Source organism: Diadema antillarum, unplaced genomic scaffold, assembly GCF_040938485.1.
Source record: "Diadema antillarum isolate AM-2024a unplaced genomic scaffold, OU_Dant_1.0 seq00000392_RagTag, whole genome shotgun sequence".
NCBI classification, from domain to species: Eukaryota; Metazoa; Echinodermata; class Echinoidea; order Diadematoida; family Diadematidae; genus Diadema; species Diadema antillarum.
In genome coordinates this window covers 1,429,254-1,453,222 of record NW_027271387.1, presented here as the reverse complement: position 1 = coordinate 1,453,222, position 23,969 = coordinate 1,429,254, and the positions used below count along the sequence as shown (strand labels likewise).

The 23,969-nt window shown below is 38.7% G+C and overlaps 1 protein-coding gene across 1 annotated transcript; it reads left to right on the top strand.

Moving 5' to 3' along the window:
- Window positions 1-8,343: 8,343 nt before the first annotated feature.
- Window positions 8,344-17,504, top strand: LOC139731990 (DENN domain-containing protein 10-like). Its single transcript, XM_071642862.1, has 7 exons — window positions 8,344-8,434; window positions 10,678-10,874; window positions 11,623-11,851; window positions 13,469-13,580; window positions 14,136-14,344; window positions 14,588-14,682; window positions 15,824-17,504. The coding sequence occupies exons 1-7, from the start codon at window positions 8,395-8,397 to the stop codon at window positions 15,989-15,991; spliced, it is 1,050 nt and encodes a 349-aa protein (XP_071498963.1). The 5' UTR covers window positions 8,344-8,394; the 3' UTR covers window positions 15,992-17,504.
- The last annotated feature ends 6,465 nt before the right edge of the window (window positions 17,505-23,969 follow it).

The following is a 23,969-nucleotide window of genomic DNA, read 5'->3' as shown; positions in this document are numbered from 1 at the left end:
AACACACAGTAACACCGAGGAAACTTACGAAGGCAAAGAACCAACGCATTGAAAGGCCTGCACAGATAGACGACACAATACTTACATTCAACATCATTATTATGCGCCTTCATTTTCAGCTTTAGTTACTGTAGGGAATCTTGAGCACGAAAACGAGTGTATAGGCCCTATTAAAGTCGTGCGGGATTGGCATACAGCGGTTTCAAAACGTTTAATCGTAATAATGTCAGCATTAGAAAACTATTTAGTAAAGTTTTCTTATTCAGTTCTGGAGGATTGACAGTATGAGGGTAATTCCTCACAGTCTCATTTTGTAAATAAGGAGGACGGGTTAGTAATGCTGAAAAAAAAAGAAAGAAAAGTAAATGCATTTTAGTATTATTAAGGATGTGTACCGTATATACGGTAACCAATACGGTTGGATTTCATTCTCTTTTTCTGTGATATCAGACAATATGAATGTATACGAATATAATCCTAATTATCATAACGTTACATCTTACGTCTCAAGAGTTTTGGCATGGTCTTCCCCGTTGATATTTAACCTTTAAAATCCTCCTTTCTTCTACCTATCTCTACGCAAGCCATCCCTCCCCTATATTTCCGACTAATGCATTATGTAATACGAGGGCTGCATGAAAATCAAGCTATACGCCTAAGCTGTAGCCCTTCTGTATTATTAATACTATCGCTGATACGTTGAAAAGGCAACGATGAAAACAACTTTGTTAACAACTATGTTTATGTATATGCATGACACCAACAATATATAAATGTATAATATACATGTACTATGTGTCTGCATGTACCATGTATCTGCATGCACAATGATAACGCAGGAACCAATAATTCAAATCAAGCACATTTGCCGTAGATTTACAAACGAGCAATCATGTGGCACGTACAATAATATTCAAGTGACTTTCGAATAGACAGACGTGACTGTCTTTGGTCAAACTAATGTTTTTTTGTTTCATAAACCACTACCCAATAACAAATGTATTTCGTCAAACTCCGCCAGCGTACTTGTTCAATGTCTTGAAACTTGAAAGTCTATGAGCTACTGAATGCTGAACTACTAAGAGCTGGCGTGGGGTTGGAGAGTTATAGCTCTGCATGCGATTTGAGGCATTTGCTAAAATGCACAGGTTATCATGGGAATTTTTCCCCTTTGAGAACGACTACGACGCTCATAGGAAATTCCAATGTATTTGAAATCACGCATATACTCTGCTCCCCTGGCTCTGTTTTGTCCCAACCTCAGTAAGAAATCGAAACAAAAACAAAACATATATCAAAAGTAACGATCTCATAATGAATGATAGGGGATTAGAAAAAGAAAGAAATGTCGATACTACCGCTATGAGAAAACCAACCCTTCATTGTCACACAGAGCTGTTTCCCTTCAACGCCACAAACGCTAACTAGTGCGAGATATTCAGAGTCAACGCGACGAAACGAAGGAGAGACGAGTTACAGCCGAAATCCAGCCCGGTGGAAACGTTAGACTGCACAATTTTGAAACACTGCTGCAGCTTGGACGACCTGTTTCAAAATAATTTAAAGCATTACTAAAGCGATGTTACAGCAGCAATCATAACTTGTTTTGATTTCAGACGAAAGCAAATTAGAACAAATAGAAAGAGATATGTAACTATATTGTTACTTACCGTTTTCATACTCTGCGCCATCTTACCTCTGTTTTACCTCACTTTTTGGTTTTTCTTTCTTTTTTTAACTATTCCTCTTATAGCACTGCTGTAGATGAATTAAAAAAGGTGATTAATCCTTTTACGATTGACTGTAATCACACAGCGTCCTTTCGAACACAAACTTGATGATTATAATGTTCCCCTAACAGCACGTAGTATTACTACTGCACGTTATGTTGCATTCACTCATTCGTTCTTTACTATACCCCCTTATTATTCTCGCAGCGCGCTTCTCATTGTAGTTCAAAACGATGTAATACACGCCACGATCCACATGAAAGAGCACTGAGAATGCGATAACGATATAAAAACTAATACACTATCGTGCATAATTTCATTTGGAAAAAAATCGTAGTATTACTACTGCACGTTATGTTGCATTCACTCATTCGTTCTTTTCTACCCCCTTATTCTCACAGCGCGCTTCGCATTGTAGTTCAAAACGATGCACGCCACGATCCACATGAAAGAGCACTGAGAATGTGATAACGATATAAAAACTAATACACGATGGTGCATAATTTCATTTGGAAAACAAAAATCTTTAAAGAGGAAGTCAAGTGGTTAGCTGACAGAATCTTGCAAAGTGAGATAAATCGGTATATGTTATAGATCATGATTATCTTGCTGCATCAGACATCTAGGCTTGATGAGGATTTTGACATCATGGCAATTGATTTCAAGATACACTGTACTTGATAAGACAAACTTAATTTTCACATTGATGTTGTTTTGGACATTATTCATGATTTAATCTTGTTCTGAAACCATTGGTGTTGTATCATATTCGTATATAAGATAGGGCTCTGCTTTCGATGACGGTACCCTGCTGTATTGATTTCTCCTTTGTTCACACATGAATACGGTACGCCTGTATTGCTTTGATTTATTATGTTATCATAAGAGATTGATGTTATGAAATTGACAATTCTTGTATTGATTTGTATGTTGCCCTCTCTTTTTGTTGTTGTTGCATACTCTGTATTACTTTGTTTTCATTTGTTATTGTGTATATCTGGAGAGAGAAAATGCAGAAATAAAACCAAACCAAACCAAACCAAACCAAACCAAACCAAACCAAACTAAACTAAACTAAACCAAACCAAACCAAACCAAACCAAACCAAACCAAACCAAACCAAACCAAACCAAACCAAACCAAACCAAACCAAACCTAACCAAACCAAACCGAACTTTATTTGAGCTCATTTACTGTTCAAAAATACAGGTCTCAATCAAAATCCAATTAAGGCCAGTCAAAATTAAAGGTACAGTTTACCTTTGGGGGCAGTGATTTAAAAATGTTTGAGACATCACTTTTGATGCGTATGTTCAGGTTAGTTGAATCACGAAACATCCGATATACCATATAAAAATATCGTAATACAAAATACTGTAAAGCCTATACACTCTTAAAACATCCGAGTCAGAACTGACCCGGAACTGGGTCCATTGGGGTCATACACCGTTCCGAGTAAAAATGACTTGGAATTTGGTCATGAAAACCCCGAATGGGGTCACTCTGACCCAATTCATGACTCTGAATGGGTCATATCTGACCACATTCCTTGTCATTTCTGATCCGGAACGGTGTATGACCCCAACGGACCCAGTTCTGACTCGGATGTTTTAAGAGTGTAAAAGATAAGGAGATATCACTGTTTGCACACTAAACCATAACTGTTGAAAGACGGTTTAGTCTAAAATATTTTTATTATAACTATTCTGCATATTTTGTACATTCAACAATACTTTACATTGATCATGCTGATTCAAATTTTTACATTGCTTGTTTCTATCCCTAACTCACATTTTAGAACTATTTTGAAGCGCTAAAGTTGGGTTATTGTTTCATCTGCAAATGGAAAATAATGCCTTTACAATTTTGAAGAGGTTTGGGTCAGGACAACGCCGTGGCCTTGACGAGGTTAGGCATTCATATAGATGCAACTTTACTGTCTTGTCACTGTCACATTGACAATTTTTAAAACTTCGAATGCCGTTAATCGAATATAATGCAAAAAAAAAATAATTACTTTCATGAATGCAATAATTACGCCGTTATCGTTATTATTGGTACTCTTTTATAGACAGGATGGGAGAGCCTTTGCTTTCCGCCACCATACAAATTGAAAGACCAATTAATCATAAATACATACACTGCTTCTTTCACCATTGTACTTTGTACCTTCATTTTTTTTTTGTCTTTCTGAACACAATGCATGTCTACGTGTATTTGTTATAGTAGAGCGTGGGTAATCCCGCTGCATTCTGTTACACAACACTAACAGACAAACAAAAACCTCACCCTGAAATTGAATGCTCACCTTCTACAAAATGATAGGTGATGCTCATTATTCCGAAGGTTCGTTTATCCGAAAGTGTATAGGTTCGATATTTCGAAGGTTGGTTATTCCGAAACACAAAAATTCCCTATACCCATAGTAACTGTTCGTTAATCCGAAAATAAAAAAAGGGTTTCCCAATCCAAACTTTTTTGTTCTACTTTTGTTTGTTTGTTTTTATTCTGTTCCGAAGTTTCTTAATTCCAAAGACAAAAATAAGGTCGTTATTCCGAAGGTTCCTTAATCCGGAAATGAAATGAGGGTGCGTACTAACGAACCTTCGGAATAAAGAACCGTGTTAACCGAATGATGGGTGATTATCGAAATAAAAGGATTCGTAAAGATGATTACATGTATCAGTTTGTCTGTCCATTACGTTCTACCAGGATTTGAACGGTGCCAGAATGAATATTTAAATGCTAATTGTATCACTTTTTGTATCTTAATTCTGCAAAAATCACAATTCCATCAAGTAAACGATATAAAGATAACACAAAATTTCAGTGGAATATAGTTTGCACAAAGCTGTAACAGGAAGATACAAACTGTCCTATCACTAGGATAGTATCATGAACACGATCACAGTGGCGGATCCAGATGGGGGCGCATTTTTGTTAAAACAAAAGAAATGAAAAGAAAAATGGGGACGCGTGCCTCTCCCCCCTCATTTCAATTCAATTCAATTCAACTTTATTTCCATTTCCATTTACCCTAACTAGGCGGGGGGGGGGGGGGGGGGGGTTGGGGCTCCGAGGCCCCCCCCCCCCCTTGACGTTTCGCGCGATGTATCGCTATCGCGAGAAGCTATCGCCGCGACGTTTCATGACTTTTTTCTTTCGAGTCTCCCGCATCTTTTGACACCAAATTTGCGATGCCCGGGTGCGCGGTTCCGAAGTTGCGCATAAATATGCACGTACATGTCAGACCAAAAATTGCTCAAAAACGTGAATTTGTGTACAATTTCAATGCAAACTGTGTTTACAGGCAAATTTCATAAAAGCATGATTACTTTGGGGGTTTATTCATTAAAATCAATTAATAACGCATTTTCTTGTTCGGAACAATGTCACCGAAAAATTTCATCGAAAAAAACAATGAAAAACATAAAGTCGAAAAAACAAGGAAATACATAAGAATTCAAAAAACAATAAAATACTTAGGAAATTTTTTCTGATTGTGCAATTTTTTCCCTTACATTTGGTAAGGACACTAACAAGAATATTTATACAAAAAATGTGCCTGTTTTGAGCTTTATTTAGTGATTGATACCAAATTGTCTGATTTCATGCATCATTATGCATAAATTAGCATAATTTAGTGTAAACGATAATTTTTGAAAAAATTAACTTCATGGCACTTTAGATTACATCATAGGCAATGCGTGTGCCAATTTTCGTCGCAATCGCGCGGTCGACGGCCGAGATCCGCCCCCCCCCCCCCGGCTCTATCATCTACCTAAATAGCCCGGCCTAGTTAGGGTTGAATAAACAGGGAAATTATATACAATGCATTAACAGAACATATCATTATAATTTCAAAAACGTAAATTAACAAAATACATGTGATCATGAATGACAACATAATTGCACTTTTTTTGGCAACTGATTGACAAATTGCCCTACATCGACGGAAAAATTTTCATGAATTTGAATACTTGCACTTTTAAGATATATATATATATATATATATATATATATATATATATATATATATATATATGCATAGTGCAAGGATGGGAATGGAAATGGAGGGTCCCACTAAAACTCAAAGTTTGCACGATATGGGACCCTCAGAAAAATACATAAGAGAACGAATAATGACTTAATGAAACTACAAGTAGATATTTGAAACAAAATCAAAGAAAACATTGTCAATTGACATGACATCAAATTAGGAAGGAAAAAAAAGGGAAAAAGAAGAAAGAAAAAAGAAAAAAAAGTCGTAAATGTACCTCCCCTTGAGGTTTTTTTTTTGTGTGTGTGTGTGTAAAGGCGCCTCCCCCTACGGAATTCCTGGATCCGCCCCTGCGCTCATACGTTTGCATGGAAACTACAACAAGAATTGAGATTTACTGAAGAAACACATTCCTCCCTCCACCCCCCCCCCAAAAAAAATATTTCTAACTATACCTATTTACCTTCCCTGTCTCTCAACCCCTATTTTGCTGTCAACCCTCCAAAGAGAAGACAAATGTAAATTATGAGGTATGAGACTAACGGATGGCTATTTGAATAGTCTAATTTGTTCTGCACGCACATGCAGCAATCTCGAAGAGGGCAAACAACAACAACAACAACACAACAACAAGCTTGATCAATTGATGCTTTTTAACCACCACAAAACTTCCGCTAGCCAATTGAAATCATCATCTTTAAAGCTATCTTGTCCATAAACTGAATCATTATCTTAGTATATACGTACGATATATGCTTTCTTATGTTCACCCCTTCATAAGAAAGATACAACAACGTGTCTCTTGAACAATCACTTAAAGCGGTCCTTGTGTATCGTACAAATGATGCCAACAAATAATTGACTTTAGAAATAATACGCACCTTCAAAATTGTTACTTCGCTTTTCAAATCAAATTCTATTTCTTTGTTTCCAGGTCTAACAATTTCTATCATTTTGCTTCTCCTTTACACAGCTTCATTTATAGAAAAGGGAAAACCATTGCATGATAAAAAAACACTCCTAGAGTAAGAATAGATTTAATGCTGACTATCTTTATCATAAACCAAACGAAAAAAGTAGAGTCATATAAAACAACGACAAGCGCTAGCAGAATACTCGGTATGACGTAATTTCTAGTTTTCTGCATGTTCATTGACCAGAAAGTTTCTCAAATTTAGCAAACACCAGTTGTGCCCTTCTAAAATAATTCTTTGTTAAGATCCAAAATTATTATTCTGCATACACACATTCAATTCAATTCAATTCAAATATATATTTATTCCAGTCAGGTCGCAAATACCGAAATGCAATTACAGATAACATGACAGCTTTATTACAGTGATCTGATAAGGAGGGCATGTCCCCGGAAGTTACACCAACAGGTTTATAACTTGTGTGTTGGGATGCCCTGTGAACAGTGTGAATAAAATTGATACAAGAATTATGTTGGATACGTACACACAAACATACACTAAAGAAGAAATTGAAAAAGAAGAAGAAAAGAAAATAAGCAAGGTACACTGGTCCACAAACTCACTCCCCTCCCCTCCAACAAAAAAGTATATCCTCCAAACAAATGTATTTGTTATGAATCATAGGACCTAATTGTTGTAGGCCGCATCTGTAGGGCCTACCAAGAATAATATAGATTGGAAGAAAGTTGGTCTCCCTGCCTCTGCTGTTTTTTTGTTTTGATCGTTTATTTTCTTATCTCATTTCCCCCTAAAATCAAACACAACTTACAGAGACTCCAACCCTCCCGTTTCCGACGGCAGATCTCCCGCCGAAAACCCATTTTTGCAAAATCTCCCGTTCTCCCGGTTGAGATTTAATTTCTCCCGCCCTGGCTCTGTGTCTCCTGTTGGAAAGGATTTCCTACTTATTGCTATCGGATGTTGAAAAACTAAGCCTTAGATAGCACCAGAGAGCATCTAGAACCCTAGGAATTTCGCGCTTCGCACACATCAACTTGGAGTCTCCCGTTTGCTAGGGGTTTAAGGCGGGAGAATCTCCTGATCAGAAGGTGCTTTGGGTTGGAGTCTCCGAACTTATCGTCGAGAAAATAATACCAAACATGCAATTACATTGAAATACCTTCCATATAACTTTTGACTAAGATAGCAAGATAGAACAAGACAGCAAAAGAGGCATGTACTTGTATACATGATGTACAAAATCTTCATGAAAACTGGAACAAAGAACTACGGTAACAGGATTTTTTTTTAAAGAAAAGTTTTCCTCCCGCCTTCCCTCCTCAACTCCCACCCCCCTCCCCCGCAAAAGAAAAGAAGAAAAATGAATCCCCCCCCCCCCCCCCCCCCCAGCTATATATAGGCCTATATAGTTGGGATGTGTTAGGTCTCCTGTTCTGGAGGTGCCTTCTTGAAACGTCGTCGACCCGTTGATCGTAGCCGAGCGAGATGGGCGGATCGGAGCTCAAACGCTGGATGGGGCTAGCTAGAGGGGGCGGGTGCAACCACAGAAGATCTGTGGGTGCAACGCATCATCGGTCATGTGTATGCATGTGATACAATCATGTGTACGTACACCTACGTGCATAGTATCCGTGGCCCATGGGCCCATCCCAGTGCAGCGCACGCATGTACAGTGCTGTAGATGAATCTGCGGAGTTGTTGAGTCAACGAAGCCACTGGAAGTTTGAAAATGGCAGCGCTCATCTCTCTTTCTGCTGCTGGGCTAATAGGTACACTTTGATGAATTATGTATTTCTCTCTTCTTGTCTCCTCTCATTTTAGTTTAAGACATGATTGTGATGTGACTAAAATGGCATTCTGACTCGCTTCACTTCGGGAACGAAGAGCAAACTATGTGTCCCACATATTGAATTATGTGTTAGTGTGCGAATGATAGCAAATTAGAGCGAATTAATGAATGTGTCCCATATATGACTTTACTAGAAGTTAGGCGTATATGCATTAAATGTTGGTGTGGCAGGGCCCAAGAAAGTGATATGACAAAAAAGAAAAAGATTATTGTCTCTTCCTTGTTTTCACCTGGCCTGGTGGCCTGGTGACTGGTGTGGTGGTTGACAGTGGTTGATAAAATGTGACCGGCGACAACGGTTTCAGGCAAAAGTCGGGAATTTTGAAAATTCATTTTTTCACTGAATCACATTGCCCATTTCCTAAGCTTTGCATTGATATAAAACACTTGTATTCTTCGGCACCATAAGTGGGCATAGAAAGAGAAATAAAATACACTTTTTAAGTTGTTAGCCTGACAAAATTGCGAGAAAATAGGCTTTGAAGATTCACTTCTTTCTCAAAGACAATGTCCGAGGGGCGATGCGAGGGGAGAATCACCCATCCGTACGATGGTGCCAATTGACGTTAAGCTCCGCCTCTAGCAACCACATCGCCTTCTGATTGGCTCACTGAGAGAGTCAAATTTCCCGGGCACCTTCCTCGGAGCTCAGCGAATGGAGCCGAAAAAAAAATGCGTTTCGCTCGGGTTTGTTTACCAGTACGTCTTTCAAGATGGCGAATACGATAATTACACGTATGGTGTACATGTACATGTGTATGGTGAACGCATTGCTCAATGGCATCCACACGCCATGACCGTGTGCATGTAACAGGAGCGGTGGCGAATCCACGTCATTTACAAATCGCGTTTTCATTGTACAGTAGTTGATTTGTCTTTATCATTTGCGACCCTTTTGAAGGCAGAAAATTGCTAGTGCTGGCAAGGGTCACGCTACCTGTTTGTTTTGCTTTTACAAGATATGCATATGTTGCTTTGTTCGGTGGTTCTAATTAAATTAAAACAAACAAACAAACAAACAAACAAACACGACTCGTTAGTTTGGTGCGAACTTGACGTGTAGTACTTGAATATAATTGGTCACATGTGACCGCTCCTTTCCTCTCATCTACAATGTACCTTCCATTGAGTCAGTCTGCTGTCATAATTTTTACTACCTGTACAAGTAGACAAATTTGAGAATATTTAGTTTTCTTTTCACATGATTATGTTATGCTACATGATTTTTGTTTCACTTTCGTTGTCGAACATTGCGGTAGAATAGTTTGGATAGAAAGCCAAACGAAGAGCACACACTACAGAGCGAGCGTATATAAACCACTATACCAAGAACAATGGAGCATGTAATCGTGCACGCGTGGACAAAGCATTCCCCAAACGCTGCAACTGGTGTCTCCGAAAGCCGGATTATGTAAATGTGTGCGACGCACCAACCAATCGCGTGCGAGACCCTGCGCCGTAGCAACGCTGGGGATATTGGCGCGGCGTGCGAAAGAAGCTCGAAACTGACGAGTGCGATCCAACATAGGGTGCTTAAAATTCCATTTTCGATAGGAAAAACTTAGTCTTATGCAATGAAATTTAGTGTAGATGTAGAAAACATACCAAGGATTCGATTTCTGCAAAAAACCTAAATCGACAAAAATAATGGTCAAAATCTTTGTACCCCGCCTAGGAGGGAATTTGCTCTTGCGACTTTTGCCTGAAACCGTTATCGCGGGTCACAAATGCAAATGGTGATGGAGCACCGGAGTGAGTGTGTGAGGCGAGCTACTGTGTTTTGAAGTCAAGATAAATTTACATGTATTCCAATTTCTATGCTACCGAGTGCTGTTGCTGATCTTTATTTACAGTATTGAGAAAGAAAATTAAAAATATAAGACTTCTATTCAATCAAATCTAGTCTACCCTACTCTACACATCATATGAATTTATATGAGTATTCGGAATGAATAGAACAGTTTTCTCATGTTGCATTTGTAAGCTGAAAATGATAAAGACATAATTTTATGTGATAAAGATTTAGATGGATTTGTAATATTCATTTGTTATTCACTCTCAGTGGAGGGTACAACAAAAAGGAAGTCTTCCCAAGAACTGTTCTATTATATATGCTTCAGTAAAGAGTAACTACCTCCGTCGCTCTTTCCAAATGCATTTCAGAGAAAGACAGAAATGGAGATGTGCTGTGGACCTGGTCGTACCCTGCTGTGTCAAGTGCCCAAAGGAAGCTGCTGACAAGGAAATGTTGTCTGTCCCAGGAAAACGGCATTGTTGTGCCATTTGTGTATGGCCAGTTCCATAGAGAGTGGTTTTATATTGCCACCGTGCCGGTGGAAAATGGTACAGCTCTTAAAAAGGTATTGGGGGACATATTCCTTTCCGGCAAAAAATAACCATGTGTTGAAGTGGAAACATTAATGTAATAATATTATCAAGATGTAGCTGGAAAAAAACAAACAAACAGAAGTGGACAAAGAGTCTAGTGATGTGGAAGATAATACTACTAGTCGTGTAAATTTTATTCAAGCATAATGTCTGTGTGTGACCAAAACTGAGTTGTGTACACTTCTACCCAATGGTGCATTTCCATAGCTTAGAAGATATGTAAAGAATGCAGTTGTGAACATTATTGTACATAATGATTCCCCAAACAGCCAATCATCTAAATCAGATGAACTCTTTTGATATGATATGATGTGTTATTGTCATTTTTATCAAGTGTGAAAAAAATAATGTAGATGTAAATGAAATCTAATCTTTGTACATCCTCTGTGTTTCATCACAGATTCTGTGGCTTTACAAATTTGAGTAGAAACTAACACTACGTGACTATGTAACACGTTAGTGCTATGCTGACGTTAGTAGTGTTATTATGTCTTATTAGCCAACTTTTGACAGGTACTACTTGACATTAGCTGGAAAAGGCAACAAAAAGCAACATAAAGCATTGAAATATATTGTGAAGGCTGTGTCGACTTGTGTAATTCCCTAAACCCAGTCATAGTATATCATCACTTTTTATCAGCACATGTGTACTGCAAATTCTGAAAACAGGCAGTCAAACACCCTCTAAATCATTTTCCTATTTTGTTCTTTATTTCACAGGTCAAGCACTTCTCTCTCATTCTTCTTGCCAAAGACTTTAACCCTGAGAAATACCAGACCCTGGGCAAGATTTTGTGCCGGATCTACGCAAGCACAGGAAATGCCGCAGTCATCCTTCAAAGCTACCTTGCTGTCATCACCAAGGGCATGTGTCCTAGTGAAGATAACGGGACCTTTGTTGTCCAAGACTTTGAGGCGAAGAAGGCATATGCAGCTGGTTCTGTTAAAGGTGACCTTCATTTTAACAGGGAGGTGCTAGAGAAGGAGAGACAACTACTGCTCTCCTTTGAAGTCATGCGCAGCACTGCCGAGAAGTTATGCGCTTAACTACAGGTGGAAACCAGGTGCTTTGACAAAAGAGAGCATCAATAGTCGGGACTAGCGCTCTCACATCTAGAAATACTTGCCCCTACTGCAATTCGCTCTCTCTTTCAATGTGATGGCAACAATGAATTTGTGTACCTTGAATTGGAGCAACGAATCAAAATGCAGTGTAAAATTGACAATTTTAACAGCAAATAGTTTAAAAGCACGCTGGAACACGCTTTAGCGGAGTACTTTATTTGAAAGATCAAAATATCCCAGATTAAAAGATAGAAAACTAACATGTGGAAATGTGCGCATTATAGAAAAATATTAGGTTTTTAAGAGGGCCTAATTTTCATTTCATTTCGATATGCGCATTACGAAGAAACTAGAAATACATGTTTATAATATTGAATTCTTTCCTAAACTATTCTAAATCAATATGAGTATTTCATTGAAAATTTTACAGTGAAATAAAGCTTGTAATTCAACGAAAGGTGATATGCTTACTTCCTCTCCAAACTTCGTCTTGCATTTAGAGCGGTGCCGAGCATGACTTCAAAGAGTAATGGAATGCAAGACATCCCATTGTAGCGCCTTGAACCCAAACATGTGTTTGCATGAATTACGAAGAGTTGCCACTCCATCTCTGTAACACCTCCCTGAAGTTGTGGGCTATATATGTTGCATGTCTTTGAGTATGAATCCTGCATAACTTCAGATGTTGATAAGATACAGTCTTAAATGCATTTGGTCATCACAGTGCCTTGAATTCGTTTATTAAACAAATGTAAAATGTAAATCACAGGTGAGCTAAAGAAATTAAAGGGGGTGGTGTAACAATACAATTTGAACTGCGTCATGTGCTCTGTACAAATGGAACTGGAGAGTGTTTTGGGTCACCTTTATAAACTTGTGATTGCTAATTTCTCCAAAATTGTATTGCTGGAATCATTTACTGCTTGAGGGTATCATGAACATACTTGATATCTACAACATGGGCAGGCAAAGTAAGAAGAAAATAGTGTGTGTAGTGGCTATATAGATGACAAAGTTTATTGTACTTTTTAGATGATACAATTTAAAATCTAGCTCCCACACATTAGAAAAACAGCCAAAGTACAGATTGTGGAACCTAGACTTATGGTTATCATTGCCAAAACTCTTCAGAAATGCAACAAAGGTAAGTGTTATCAATTCTTGCTCATCATAAAAAGACATACAGTGTATTGTTGATGGGGTAACAAGACCATGTATCTCAATTTTTAATGAAAATCACCTTTTTTGTATTATTTGTCAGAAAATCAGTTAAAAGATGTCTTACCTAAATCCTAGCCGTCTTACCCCCCAAAAGGAAGCCACCATGGTATGTCAAAGCAAATACATACCATTTATTGTCGTGCCTTTTCTGCCATGTTTTTTACACTCTCTTGAATATTTAACATTTTTTTGAGAAACAAGGTTTTGTTGCCCCTACTTGGTTGTATTTTCTTTGAAGAAACTCTCACTTTTAACTGTCCTGCTATGACCACACTTTCAGATGTCATCAATATGTTTGGGTTGCAAGCGATCCTCATCTACACAGCCTTGGTACTAAAGAAGAAAGTGGTAGTATTTCACTCCCGAGTAGAAGAGGCCATCAAGTTCACAAGGTTTGTCATTCTTTTCTCTTAGATAATTTGGATTTACAAAAAGAGGATTCGTAAAATTGACTACTGTTTCACTCAAAAAAGGATGCATGCAAAATACTTTCCTGTCAGAAGAGTGAAAAGTGACTGGGACATTATGAAATGGAATACAATTCCTCAGAATGAATGGCATCAAAGGAAAGTGTGTACAGTGCACTCCCATTACAACAAATGTGGTTACTTGGGTTTAACAAAATTTCATTACAATGAAGGTCCAAAAATTATCATCTGTATATCTTTATATACTTTATATGGTTGGCTATAGCTGAATTGTGATATAACAACAACAACAACAGAGCGATAAGTCCCAAGGGCTTTGTTATAATGGGAGTCACCTGTAGTTCCAAGGCAAGTGTAAAGTAATAGACCTGTGTTTTCAATGTATTGCAGATATAGACTGACACATTGAAAGATTAGTTTGTGATGAAGAGTGCAAGAATATTATCATCCCACAAGAAAAGTATCCCTTGTAGAGTGCTGGTGCAGGAAATGACTGGCTCCTCCTTCTCTTCCCTTCAGAGCTTTGCCAAGTTTTGTCTGGCATCGGCAGAACTGGTCAATTGTCCACCCCTTTGTCCACTTGGAGGAGGAGGAGCTGGAGGATCTGAGGTCTGGACCTGCCTACGTGGCAGGATTCGTTGATGCTGCCGTTGAGAGCAAGACTGATCTGTATGATGTGTTTGTCAACTTGTCAACTGAAGAAATTACTGTTGGAACTCATGCAAAAGGTAAATGTATATGATGCATTACTCACATGATATAATGTGCAGTATAAAGGTGTTATATTTTTGTATACTAGAATGCATAGTGTGTGTGTGTGTGTATGTGTGTGTGTGTGTGTGTGTGTGTGTGTATGTGTGTTTGGGCGTGTGATAGCTTGCAGGATATAACACTCATTCACGTTGTGTGATATCATTGATTTCTCGTGTTTACATCTTCATTGTCAAAGTGATCTTTCCTTCATCCTACAGAAACATTCGCAATGAGCAGACTTCATAAAGACATAGCACAGCTGATGGTCAAGTGTGCTGCCGATGATGACCTCTCAAATCAGCAAGTCATCAAGGTGAGATCTGACTATTCTCTGCCTTTCCTTTCAACTTCACTTGTCACCAGTAGCTTTTCAACTGTGTAATACACTGAGGAGTACAAAACAATCATCACCATCAGTTCCCATGGTAACAGATGCCATTGTTATATGAGTAAATTGTATGTGGAACTGGTGGTATATTTGTTAAGAGCTTTCATGCCGTATGCTTGACTGCCATCCCCACACTGGCATGTGCATGGATATTTGAGTGAAAATTGGATTCAGTCTTCTGGGAAAGGATTCTCACCTATTAACCAATGCTAGCTGAGATGAATCAGTTACCTTTACTTGGATGGGAATTGGGATCTGAGGCTCATGAGTACAATATGCAAGCTGGCAATGTACCCTATCACCAAGGGTATAATATTTGATCCTTAGAGGTGTCTGGAAGGGGGGGGGGGGGGAGGAAAGCCAACCGTAAACACCCCTGTATTTAGCTCTTTCTCTTCTGTGCTACATGAATGACCTCTGCAATGGCTTTACTTCAGAAGAAATGGAGTACTGTAAAGTAAGATGTTTTTGCAGCATGAAATTTTCGTGAATTGTCGCTGGCATTCAGTGCATAGCATAGACAAGAACTTTTGCATGCATTAATATTTATAATTTTGTGAATCTTGGCTCGTACGAAATTCGTAAAATTAAAATGCATGCAAACATTCCTGGTTTCCCCGTACATTGTATGCATACAGTCTGAATTGTCTTACAGCAAAACTGGAAAAATTTACACAATTACTTTTTAACCTTTTTTTTTTTTTTTGAGTGGGGGCACTGGGCCAATGTCAGTGCTAAATGCAAGCATGTTTCACAGAATAGAGTTTCTTTGTGCAAAATGTATTAATGATAAAAGAATAATCACTTAACATTATTTTAGTACTAGCTCAGTCAAGCAAAACATTCATGAAAGTGTCCACACTGTGAAATATTCAGTCATTTATACAGTACATTGTAATTTTAAGTAAGGAGTCATACAACGTCTATGTTTTGCGAATGAGAGTATTCATGGGTACAGTGTAACACCTGTTCTATGTAATGTATTCTATGATTAGAATGTACTGTATAAAGTTCCAATATGGTGTCATACAATGTCCATATTTTCTTTACTATGTCTTCCATCCAGGAAATTTCCAAGAAAACTACCGAGCTGCTCAACAATCTGAAATCGCTGGCGGGAGACCAGGATGACCCCAAAATCACGCTGGAGATGCTGCAGGAACGGAAGATGCCTCCCGCCACCGAGAGATTCCTCTTCGGTGTCGCCACCGCAGAAGGACTGGTCCAGATGTAGTCTGAGGGGACTTTCCAACCACAAGAACTTCCAACAATATCCATTGCCACAAGATTATTACTTACATATCAGAATACTGCTATATTCATGCGTAACTGCATTGATGCAATTGCTTTTATTTTTGTTTTTACTTTGTACTGATATTGGTGTTTTTTTTTTTTTTTTGCTTTTTTTGTTGGTATGTGGTGATTAGTTTTCTTTCCACAGCCAAAGATACACAATATGGAAAATTCTTTTGTCCATTAAAGAGACCTACCAGTAACTTTTGGTTTAGATTACAATTAATTGCTCATCCCAGACATTTACTGGCAGACCATTAAGTATTATGCATGGATCATAATTTTTGTGGTATACTGTATACATTCAAAATGAACAACTACCAGAATTTTTTTTTTTTCACATTACGCATTTTGTTTTTGTCTTGCCTCACACCATTGGCAGCTAAACAGATAGAATGCTCATCCCACATGCTGCCACAACAATGGTTCCACCTGCTTTGGGAATGTATTGCATTTGCAGCCGTATTAGTGTGTGTTATTGTATTTGGACACTTGCATTATCAATGATGTAATCTGTTGGCAGACAGGTATGAGAAAGTACAGTCTTTAAGATATGGGGTGCACTTATCAAAACTTTGTGTGGAAACAAAGGCAGCGTATCAGGACAATTACCCAGGCTAAATACCAGTTAGTGATAGGGTTAGAGTAAAGATTAGCAGTAGACTTAGGTTTAGGAGTAGACATTTGGTTAGGGTTAGGATTAGGTTCAGGATTAGGATTAGGATTAGGGTCAGGAGAAGGGTCTGGGGTAATTGTCCAGGGGGTAATTGTCCTAGAACCAATGGCAGCATTTTCCCTACATGAAGGCAGTGCTTTGAGACTCCTATGCAGTAAGCACGTTTAGATTTATCTATAACCTTTAATCCTCCATTACCAGTAGCATGGATCTTATTGTTTGTAGTTCTAGTGTTCTAATTCAGCATTTTTTTTTTCTGCTGTGTCACTTGCTTCTCATCTAAGTTATGTGATTATGGAGAGGTGAAAGAATTGAAATACACTGTACTTGGTCACTTCATTTGGATGAGTCAGCTTGCATAAAAAAGGGATGAGCAGTAAGTTGATCCTTTTGTGTATTGCAGTATAAGAGAAGCCATTCTTCAAAAGGATTTCAGACATTTCAGCAAAGGTGGTCAATTCATATACTGTAAAAGTGGAAATTTTCGCGCATTTCGCGCAACCAGAAACTAGCGCGAAAATAAAAGCACGCGAATACTTTTGCTTGCCATATGTTCCAATAGTTGATGTCTTGATTCCGTGGAATTAAAAACACGCAAAACTCTTCTTACCCGGCCTAGCGCGAAAAATTAGTTGCGCGAAAATATCCACTTTTACAGTACACAAATATTTTGTACGTCATAATCTGCAGTGAACATATGGAATGGTGGATATTGATTCAGTTTAATTTGCAACTGACTGAAAAGTTGATTTCTTGTGACCCACATCTGGATTTAATACATAACTGTCACTTTCTTGGATTTGTTGCTGGGTCTCTACCTATATCTGTATGTCATGTCTGTTTTTGGCTCAAGTGAGCTATTGCGATCGCCCTTCGTCCGGCGTCCGTCGTGCGTCGTGCGTTGTGCGTCGTGCGTCGTCCGTCGTCCGTCGTCCGTCGTCCGTCGTCCGTCGTGCGTCGTCCGTCGTGCGTCGTGCGTAAACTTTTTACATTTTCATCTTCTTCTTGAAAACCCCAAGACCGATTTTCATCAAACTTGGCAGGTAGCATCCCTAGGGGGTTAGGAACTCAATTTGTTAAAATGGGCACCATGCCCCACCCAGGGGGCCCCCAGGGGGGCCCAAACCCCCCAAAATTAAGGAATCTGTAAAAATCTTCTTCTCTAGAACCAGAAGTGATAGAGCTAAGTTAATAATATGAGTTAGTACATTGATGACTGTAGTTTCAAGTTTGTTCATGGCAGAGTCAGGGGTGCCCCCCTTGGGACCCAGGGGAGGGGGGTGGGGAAGGGTTCTAATGGGGCCTAAATTGTACATTTTCATCTTCTTCTTGAGAACTCCATGACCCATTTTCACCAAACTTGGCAAGTAGCATCCCTAGGGGGTTAGGAACTCCATTTGTTAAAATGGGCACCATGACCCACCCAGGGGGCCCCCAGGGGGCCCAAACCCCCCAAAATTAAGGAATCCGCAAAAATCTTCTTCTCTAGAACCAGAAGTGATAGAGCTAGGTTAATACTATGAGTTAGCACATTGATGACTGTAGTTTCAAGTTTGTTCATGGCAGAATCAGGGGTGCCCCCCTTTGGACCCAGGGGGGGGGGGGGGGGGGGTGAGGAGGGGTCCTAATGGGGCCTAAATTGTACATTTTTATCTTCTTCTTGAGAACCCCAAGACCGATTTTCATCAAACTTGGCAGGTAGCATCCCTAGGGGGTTAGGAACTCAATTTGTTAAAATGGGCACCATGCCCCACCCAGGGGGCCCCCAGGGGGGCCCAAACCCCCAAAAATTAAGGAATCTGTAAAAATCTTCTTCTCTAGAACCAGAAGTGATAGAGCTAAGTTAATAATATGAGTTAGTACATTGATGACTGTAGTTTCAAGTTTGTTCATGGCAGAATCAGGGGTGCCCCCCTTGGGACCCAGGGGAGGGGGTGGGGAAGGGTTCTAATGGGGCCTAAATTGTACATTTTCATCTTCTTCTTGAGAACTCCATGACCCATTTTCACCAAACTTGGCAGGTAGCATCCCTAGGGGGTTAGGAACTCCATTTGTTAAAATGGGCACCATGACCCACCCAGGGGGCCCCCAGGGGGCCCAAACCCCCCAAAATTAAGGAATCCGCAAAAATCTTCTTCTCTAGAACCAGAAGTGATAGAGCTAGGTTAATACTATGAGTTAGCACATTGATGACTGTAGTTTCAAGTTTGTTCATGGCAGAATCAGGGGTGCCCCCCTTTGGACCCGGGGGGGGGGGGGGGGGGGGGGGGGGGGGGTGAGGAGGGGTCCTAATGGGGCCTAAATTGTACATTTTTATCTTCTTCTTGAGAACCCCATGACCCATTTTCACCAAACTTGGCAGGTAGCATCCCTAGGGGGTTAGGATCTCAATTTGTTAAAATGGGCACCATGCCCCGCCCAGGGGGCCCCCAGGGGGCCCAAACCCCCCAAATGAAGGAATCTTTAAAAATCTTCTCTAGAATCAGAAGTTATAGAGCTGAGATAATACTATGAGTGAGTACAGTAATGACTGTAGTTTCAAGTTTGTTCATAGGAGATCCAGGGGTGCCCCTCTTGGGGGTGGGGGGGGGGGGTGGTTGGAAGGGTCCAAATGGAGGCCTGAATTGTACATTTTCATCTTCTTCCTGAAAACCTCATGATGGATTTTTGTCAAACTTGGCAGGTAGCATCCCTAGGTGGTCAGGATCTCAATTTATCAAACTGGGCACCATGCCCCACCCAGAGGGCCCCAGGGGGCCCCAATTCCCCCAAATTAAGGAATCTTGAAAAAATTGGGCCCTTATTGTACATTTTCATCTTCCACTTGAGAATGCCTCGTCAAATTTGTTTTTTTCTCTCCCTCCCTCTCTCTCTCTCTCTCTCTTACACACACACACACACACACACACACACACACAGTCACAGTAGGTCATAAATATCCCATGTGTACTTGAAATACAACTTAGTTGAAAACAAAGGTCTGCCAAGTATGTAGTTCAATGATGCTTAGAGGATTTCTACCCAAATGTTATGCATTTGTATTACACACCCAATTGAAATGCAGTCAACTCTGTGAGAATGAAAAGCAGGCATGCACAAGTGAAATTATGGATTTTTTTTTTATTACCGGTAATTAAAATACCGGTATCTATTTTTGTGCTTCCAGCTTCAGCTTGATCTAAGATTGCTAAATTATAAAAGTGACTATACTTTGTGCACAAAATCCAGTTCATTATATTAGTACAATAAGACTGTAGAAATTAAGCATTCTCCATAATACAGTATGAAGACTATACAATTACTGAGTACACCCTAACATGGAAAGATGTGTGACAGATACACATGCCTAATGCACACTGTATATTCAGTTCCCAAATCAAAGGAGAGTATGATTGTTATTTAATGGGACTTCTTTCAGATCTTGTGACAAGCAAAATGGCAATGTAAACACCCAGGAACTATCGGAATGAAAAAGTCTAAATTCGGCCAATTGAGTTGCAGATATAGAGCCAAAATGGAGTTTTTCCTCCATTTACGGTAGCAGAATCAGGGAAAGATGTTTGATGTATGGTACCTTGTACGCACGGTTGTTATAATGATATAGAATTATACCTTGATATTAAAAAAGACACACACAATGGAGGCATTGAAATATAAGGAAATGCAACTTCTGGCCATGATGTGTATTGTACATTCCTTTTCATTACCTATGAGACAGCACTATAATACTGTATACATGCTTTCTTCTCTTGTGTGTGTGTGTGTGTGTGTGCTGAAACGTGTACTTTTTATAAGGCTACCATTTATGTCCTTTAGTAGAATCAAATGGCAGCTAAAACATCAAATTGTAAGAAGTAATCCCAAGAGTTCTATATCAGCACAGGATGAGTGTATGAGATGGGCAGATATATCAAGACCCAGTTAGGTATGTAGTACACGTACAATTCTAATAACTTGTGCAATTTCTTCTTTCATAATAATTTCAAAGTGATCAACTTTATGTCTGAGATTGATTTGTGAAGCGAGAGGTCAAAAGTCAGGCCTATACCATAACTTTCATGAGATTATTTCAGGTGACAAAGAACTGATCAGGCTAAGACTTAAGGACAGAAGGTAGCATGAGAAGCAAGTAATTACATTTTAGACTTTAGTGTCTGCAAGGTCAGAATCATGCAGTGGACAAAAATTTGCATTGGCAAAAAACTGAACATTATTTCAGACAGGGCAATTGTGTGAAATCAAAAGATGAATGTGGAGAGGTGTGTCTGGCAGTACACAGATGTCAAAGTTCCCTGTGATCATATGTGTTTAAAAAGTAATATTGTGACCCCTGACCCCTGACCCAATGTCGAGCTCAGTATCAGTTGCAACCTGTTGATGTGCGAAGTCATTTGGACTGCTTGAGGTGATAGGCCAGGAAGGGTTATGTGTAAGAGAGGATATACCCTGCACACAAAGGTGTTATTAGTGTAAGGGCAGTTATGCAACAGCAACAGATCAGTGAGACAGACAAATGTCGGACAAATAATCATGAAAATTATGATCAATTGTTATGACTATTTGTTGATACATACACTTGTGTGAAAAGACCAGATTGTGCAAACAGCTCTCATAAATTACAGGGGTATGACAATATCAGCAGTCAAAGATTTATTTCAGTTTGTTCATTGTGTGTGCACAGAAGTTGAAGAAAGTATCACACATCATTGTATGTATTATCAGTGTTTCTAACAAAGAGCAATTGTCTTAAATTAAAAATAAACAACTCATGAAATCACCATTTATAGTATACAGTCACATTATGCATACTGACATATAATTTCTCTACTATGTAGCCCTGAAGAAGTACTGTTGTATGTATGATTAAACCACACTATTCACTGTAGTTTTGGCATCTATATTTATTCCATTTCTGTTATGGGGGGGGGGGGGGGGGGGGGAGGGGGGTTAGCAACATTTGTTTCGTATATTGTACTCTCGGTGCCAGATTTTCTATTCTTTGTATGGTTGTACATGTAGAACTGCTCCTGACAACTGTTTCATGATGTACACTATTGTAACATAGTAAATTACCCAACAAAGTGGATGATTCAAAGATGTACTTGTTTGTTTTGGAAACATGCTTTGTTCATTGCGTACTTACTGTTTACGAGCAAGGAATTCATTTAATGCAAGGTGCGTTCCGTAGAATTTTTCAAGTCCTATTATATTTCACTGCATGTCTGTTGAAGTTACACCACAAGCTTCTAAATTGCCTTATTTTTTTAGGAAGGGGGGAGGGGGTGGGTGGTTTGGTTTAAGAATTAATAGACTGTTGTCATGGTGTCAAATTATACCCATTCATTTGACCACTTCTTGTCGTTGAGTAGCAGTTTATACTTAGTCTGACTGAAAGAAGATTAGACATGTATATATTTTAGTGTTCTCTATGCCTTCCAACACAACCCAAACCTAAGATGACAAAATGAGAGTTGTTCAATTACGTCTATCCATTTAAATCAATCTGTCCAAGCTCTTTCTTTCTCTCATAATGTTAATTAGAACTGTATGTCTCACCATATTTATTCATTTACTAAAGGGGACAAGTTTATTGTCACATCGCATCTCTGTAATACTCCAAGCAATGTAGTGTTTCAATTGATGTACTGTACATATCAAATTTATACAACAGTATGTAAATAAAATAGATTTCATATGAAACAGTAAAAACACTATCTAAATTATATTTGTCTTCAGCAGTTGCATTGCTTTCTTTTCAAATTGTAAGGTATGTGTGTTAATGATGTGAAGAGGAAACTTTAGTGATCAGTTATTGTACATCTATTTCCTTCAATGCATTAACAAAGTTATAAATTTCTTCAGAAATAGCATTTCTCCTCTCCAATTGTTCTTGGTGCTCAAAGTAATTTGAAAAACCATTCAGCCACTCAAAAACCTCAAAATCATTCTTGTTAGCACTCTTAATTCATCAATTAAATTACTGGAGACACTGTATACTGCTTACATGGGCACATAATTATTAAATTTCTTCACTGTACATTGAACCTCTTAAATCTCAATAGCTTTTACACACATGTATCAAGACTATAAATCATTTTGATCAAGCAATGTAAACATGTTACGATAGTTATCGGCAAAGGTTCTGTTACTGGTCAATTGAGGTAATGGCAATTCCTGAATACATCATTTGAAATATGAATTGACTCTTTCTTTTGGAGGAGGGAGAAACCCTCATCAAAATTAGCCACTGAAAACTGACAGGTGGTGGACTTTCTGAATACATGTACTGCCTATATCCACTTAGGCTCTCAAATGGACAAACTGTGTTAATGATCTGAAGTGAATTTAGCGGGATTTCCAAAATGTGCAATTATCAGTTTTGATATCAAAGGCCTATCTGATTTCTACACCTGCAGCTAATTGCAGTCTTTAGGTTTTGTTCTTATTTTGTTTTGTTTCTTTGACATGATCCTGCAGCAAAAAATACAAAGTTCTCTTACTACAAGACACATTCATTGAAGTACATCAAGTTTGATGGGCATGTGATGACACTTTACACATGTTCAAGTAAATGGTGATCGTGATAAACAAGGGGAAAGTACACTTCTCAAAAAACAAAGAGGTCCACAATTGCTATCACTTGGGAAGACGTTATACATGTACGTGAATCACACCTGAGTACATGTATTTGAATTGGTAAAATTCTTGAATAAAAACTTTTCTCTATAAATATTGATGATCAGCTGTCTGACATATTGGACATCAAAAGAGATCCTTAAGTGCATGTAGCAGATTGAAATGAATACATTGCTTTGTGTGCCCACATATGAAACTTTACATATCATAGTAACATCAAACTACATGTATTGGTCTTGAATGGATATCACAGTGACTGATAGAACATCTATTGCACTATTAGAAGTTGGCTAGCTTGCACACACACACAGACACAGAAGAGCACAATGTCAACACTAAAAAGTTAACATCCAGAAAAATCATTTCATATGTACACAAGAATACCCTGAATTCACTTAAAGGAACAGTTTATAATGTATCTTTAATGCCGCCATAGGAAACAGAAGTCTACACAGGATATTGAGTAGGTGAAATTGGAGATGAAGACTTTTGTCTGCTAATAACCACATATCGTCCTCTAGGCTGGTAAGTATCATACAGTATTTCCTTTTTTTGTCTTTTTTTATTTCTCACACAAAATGAAGACTGACGGACAGAATTTCCCATA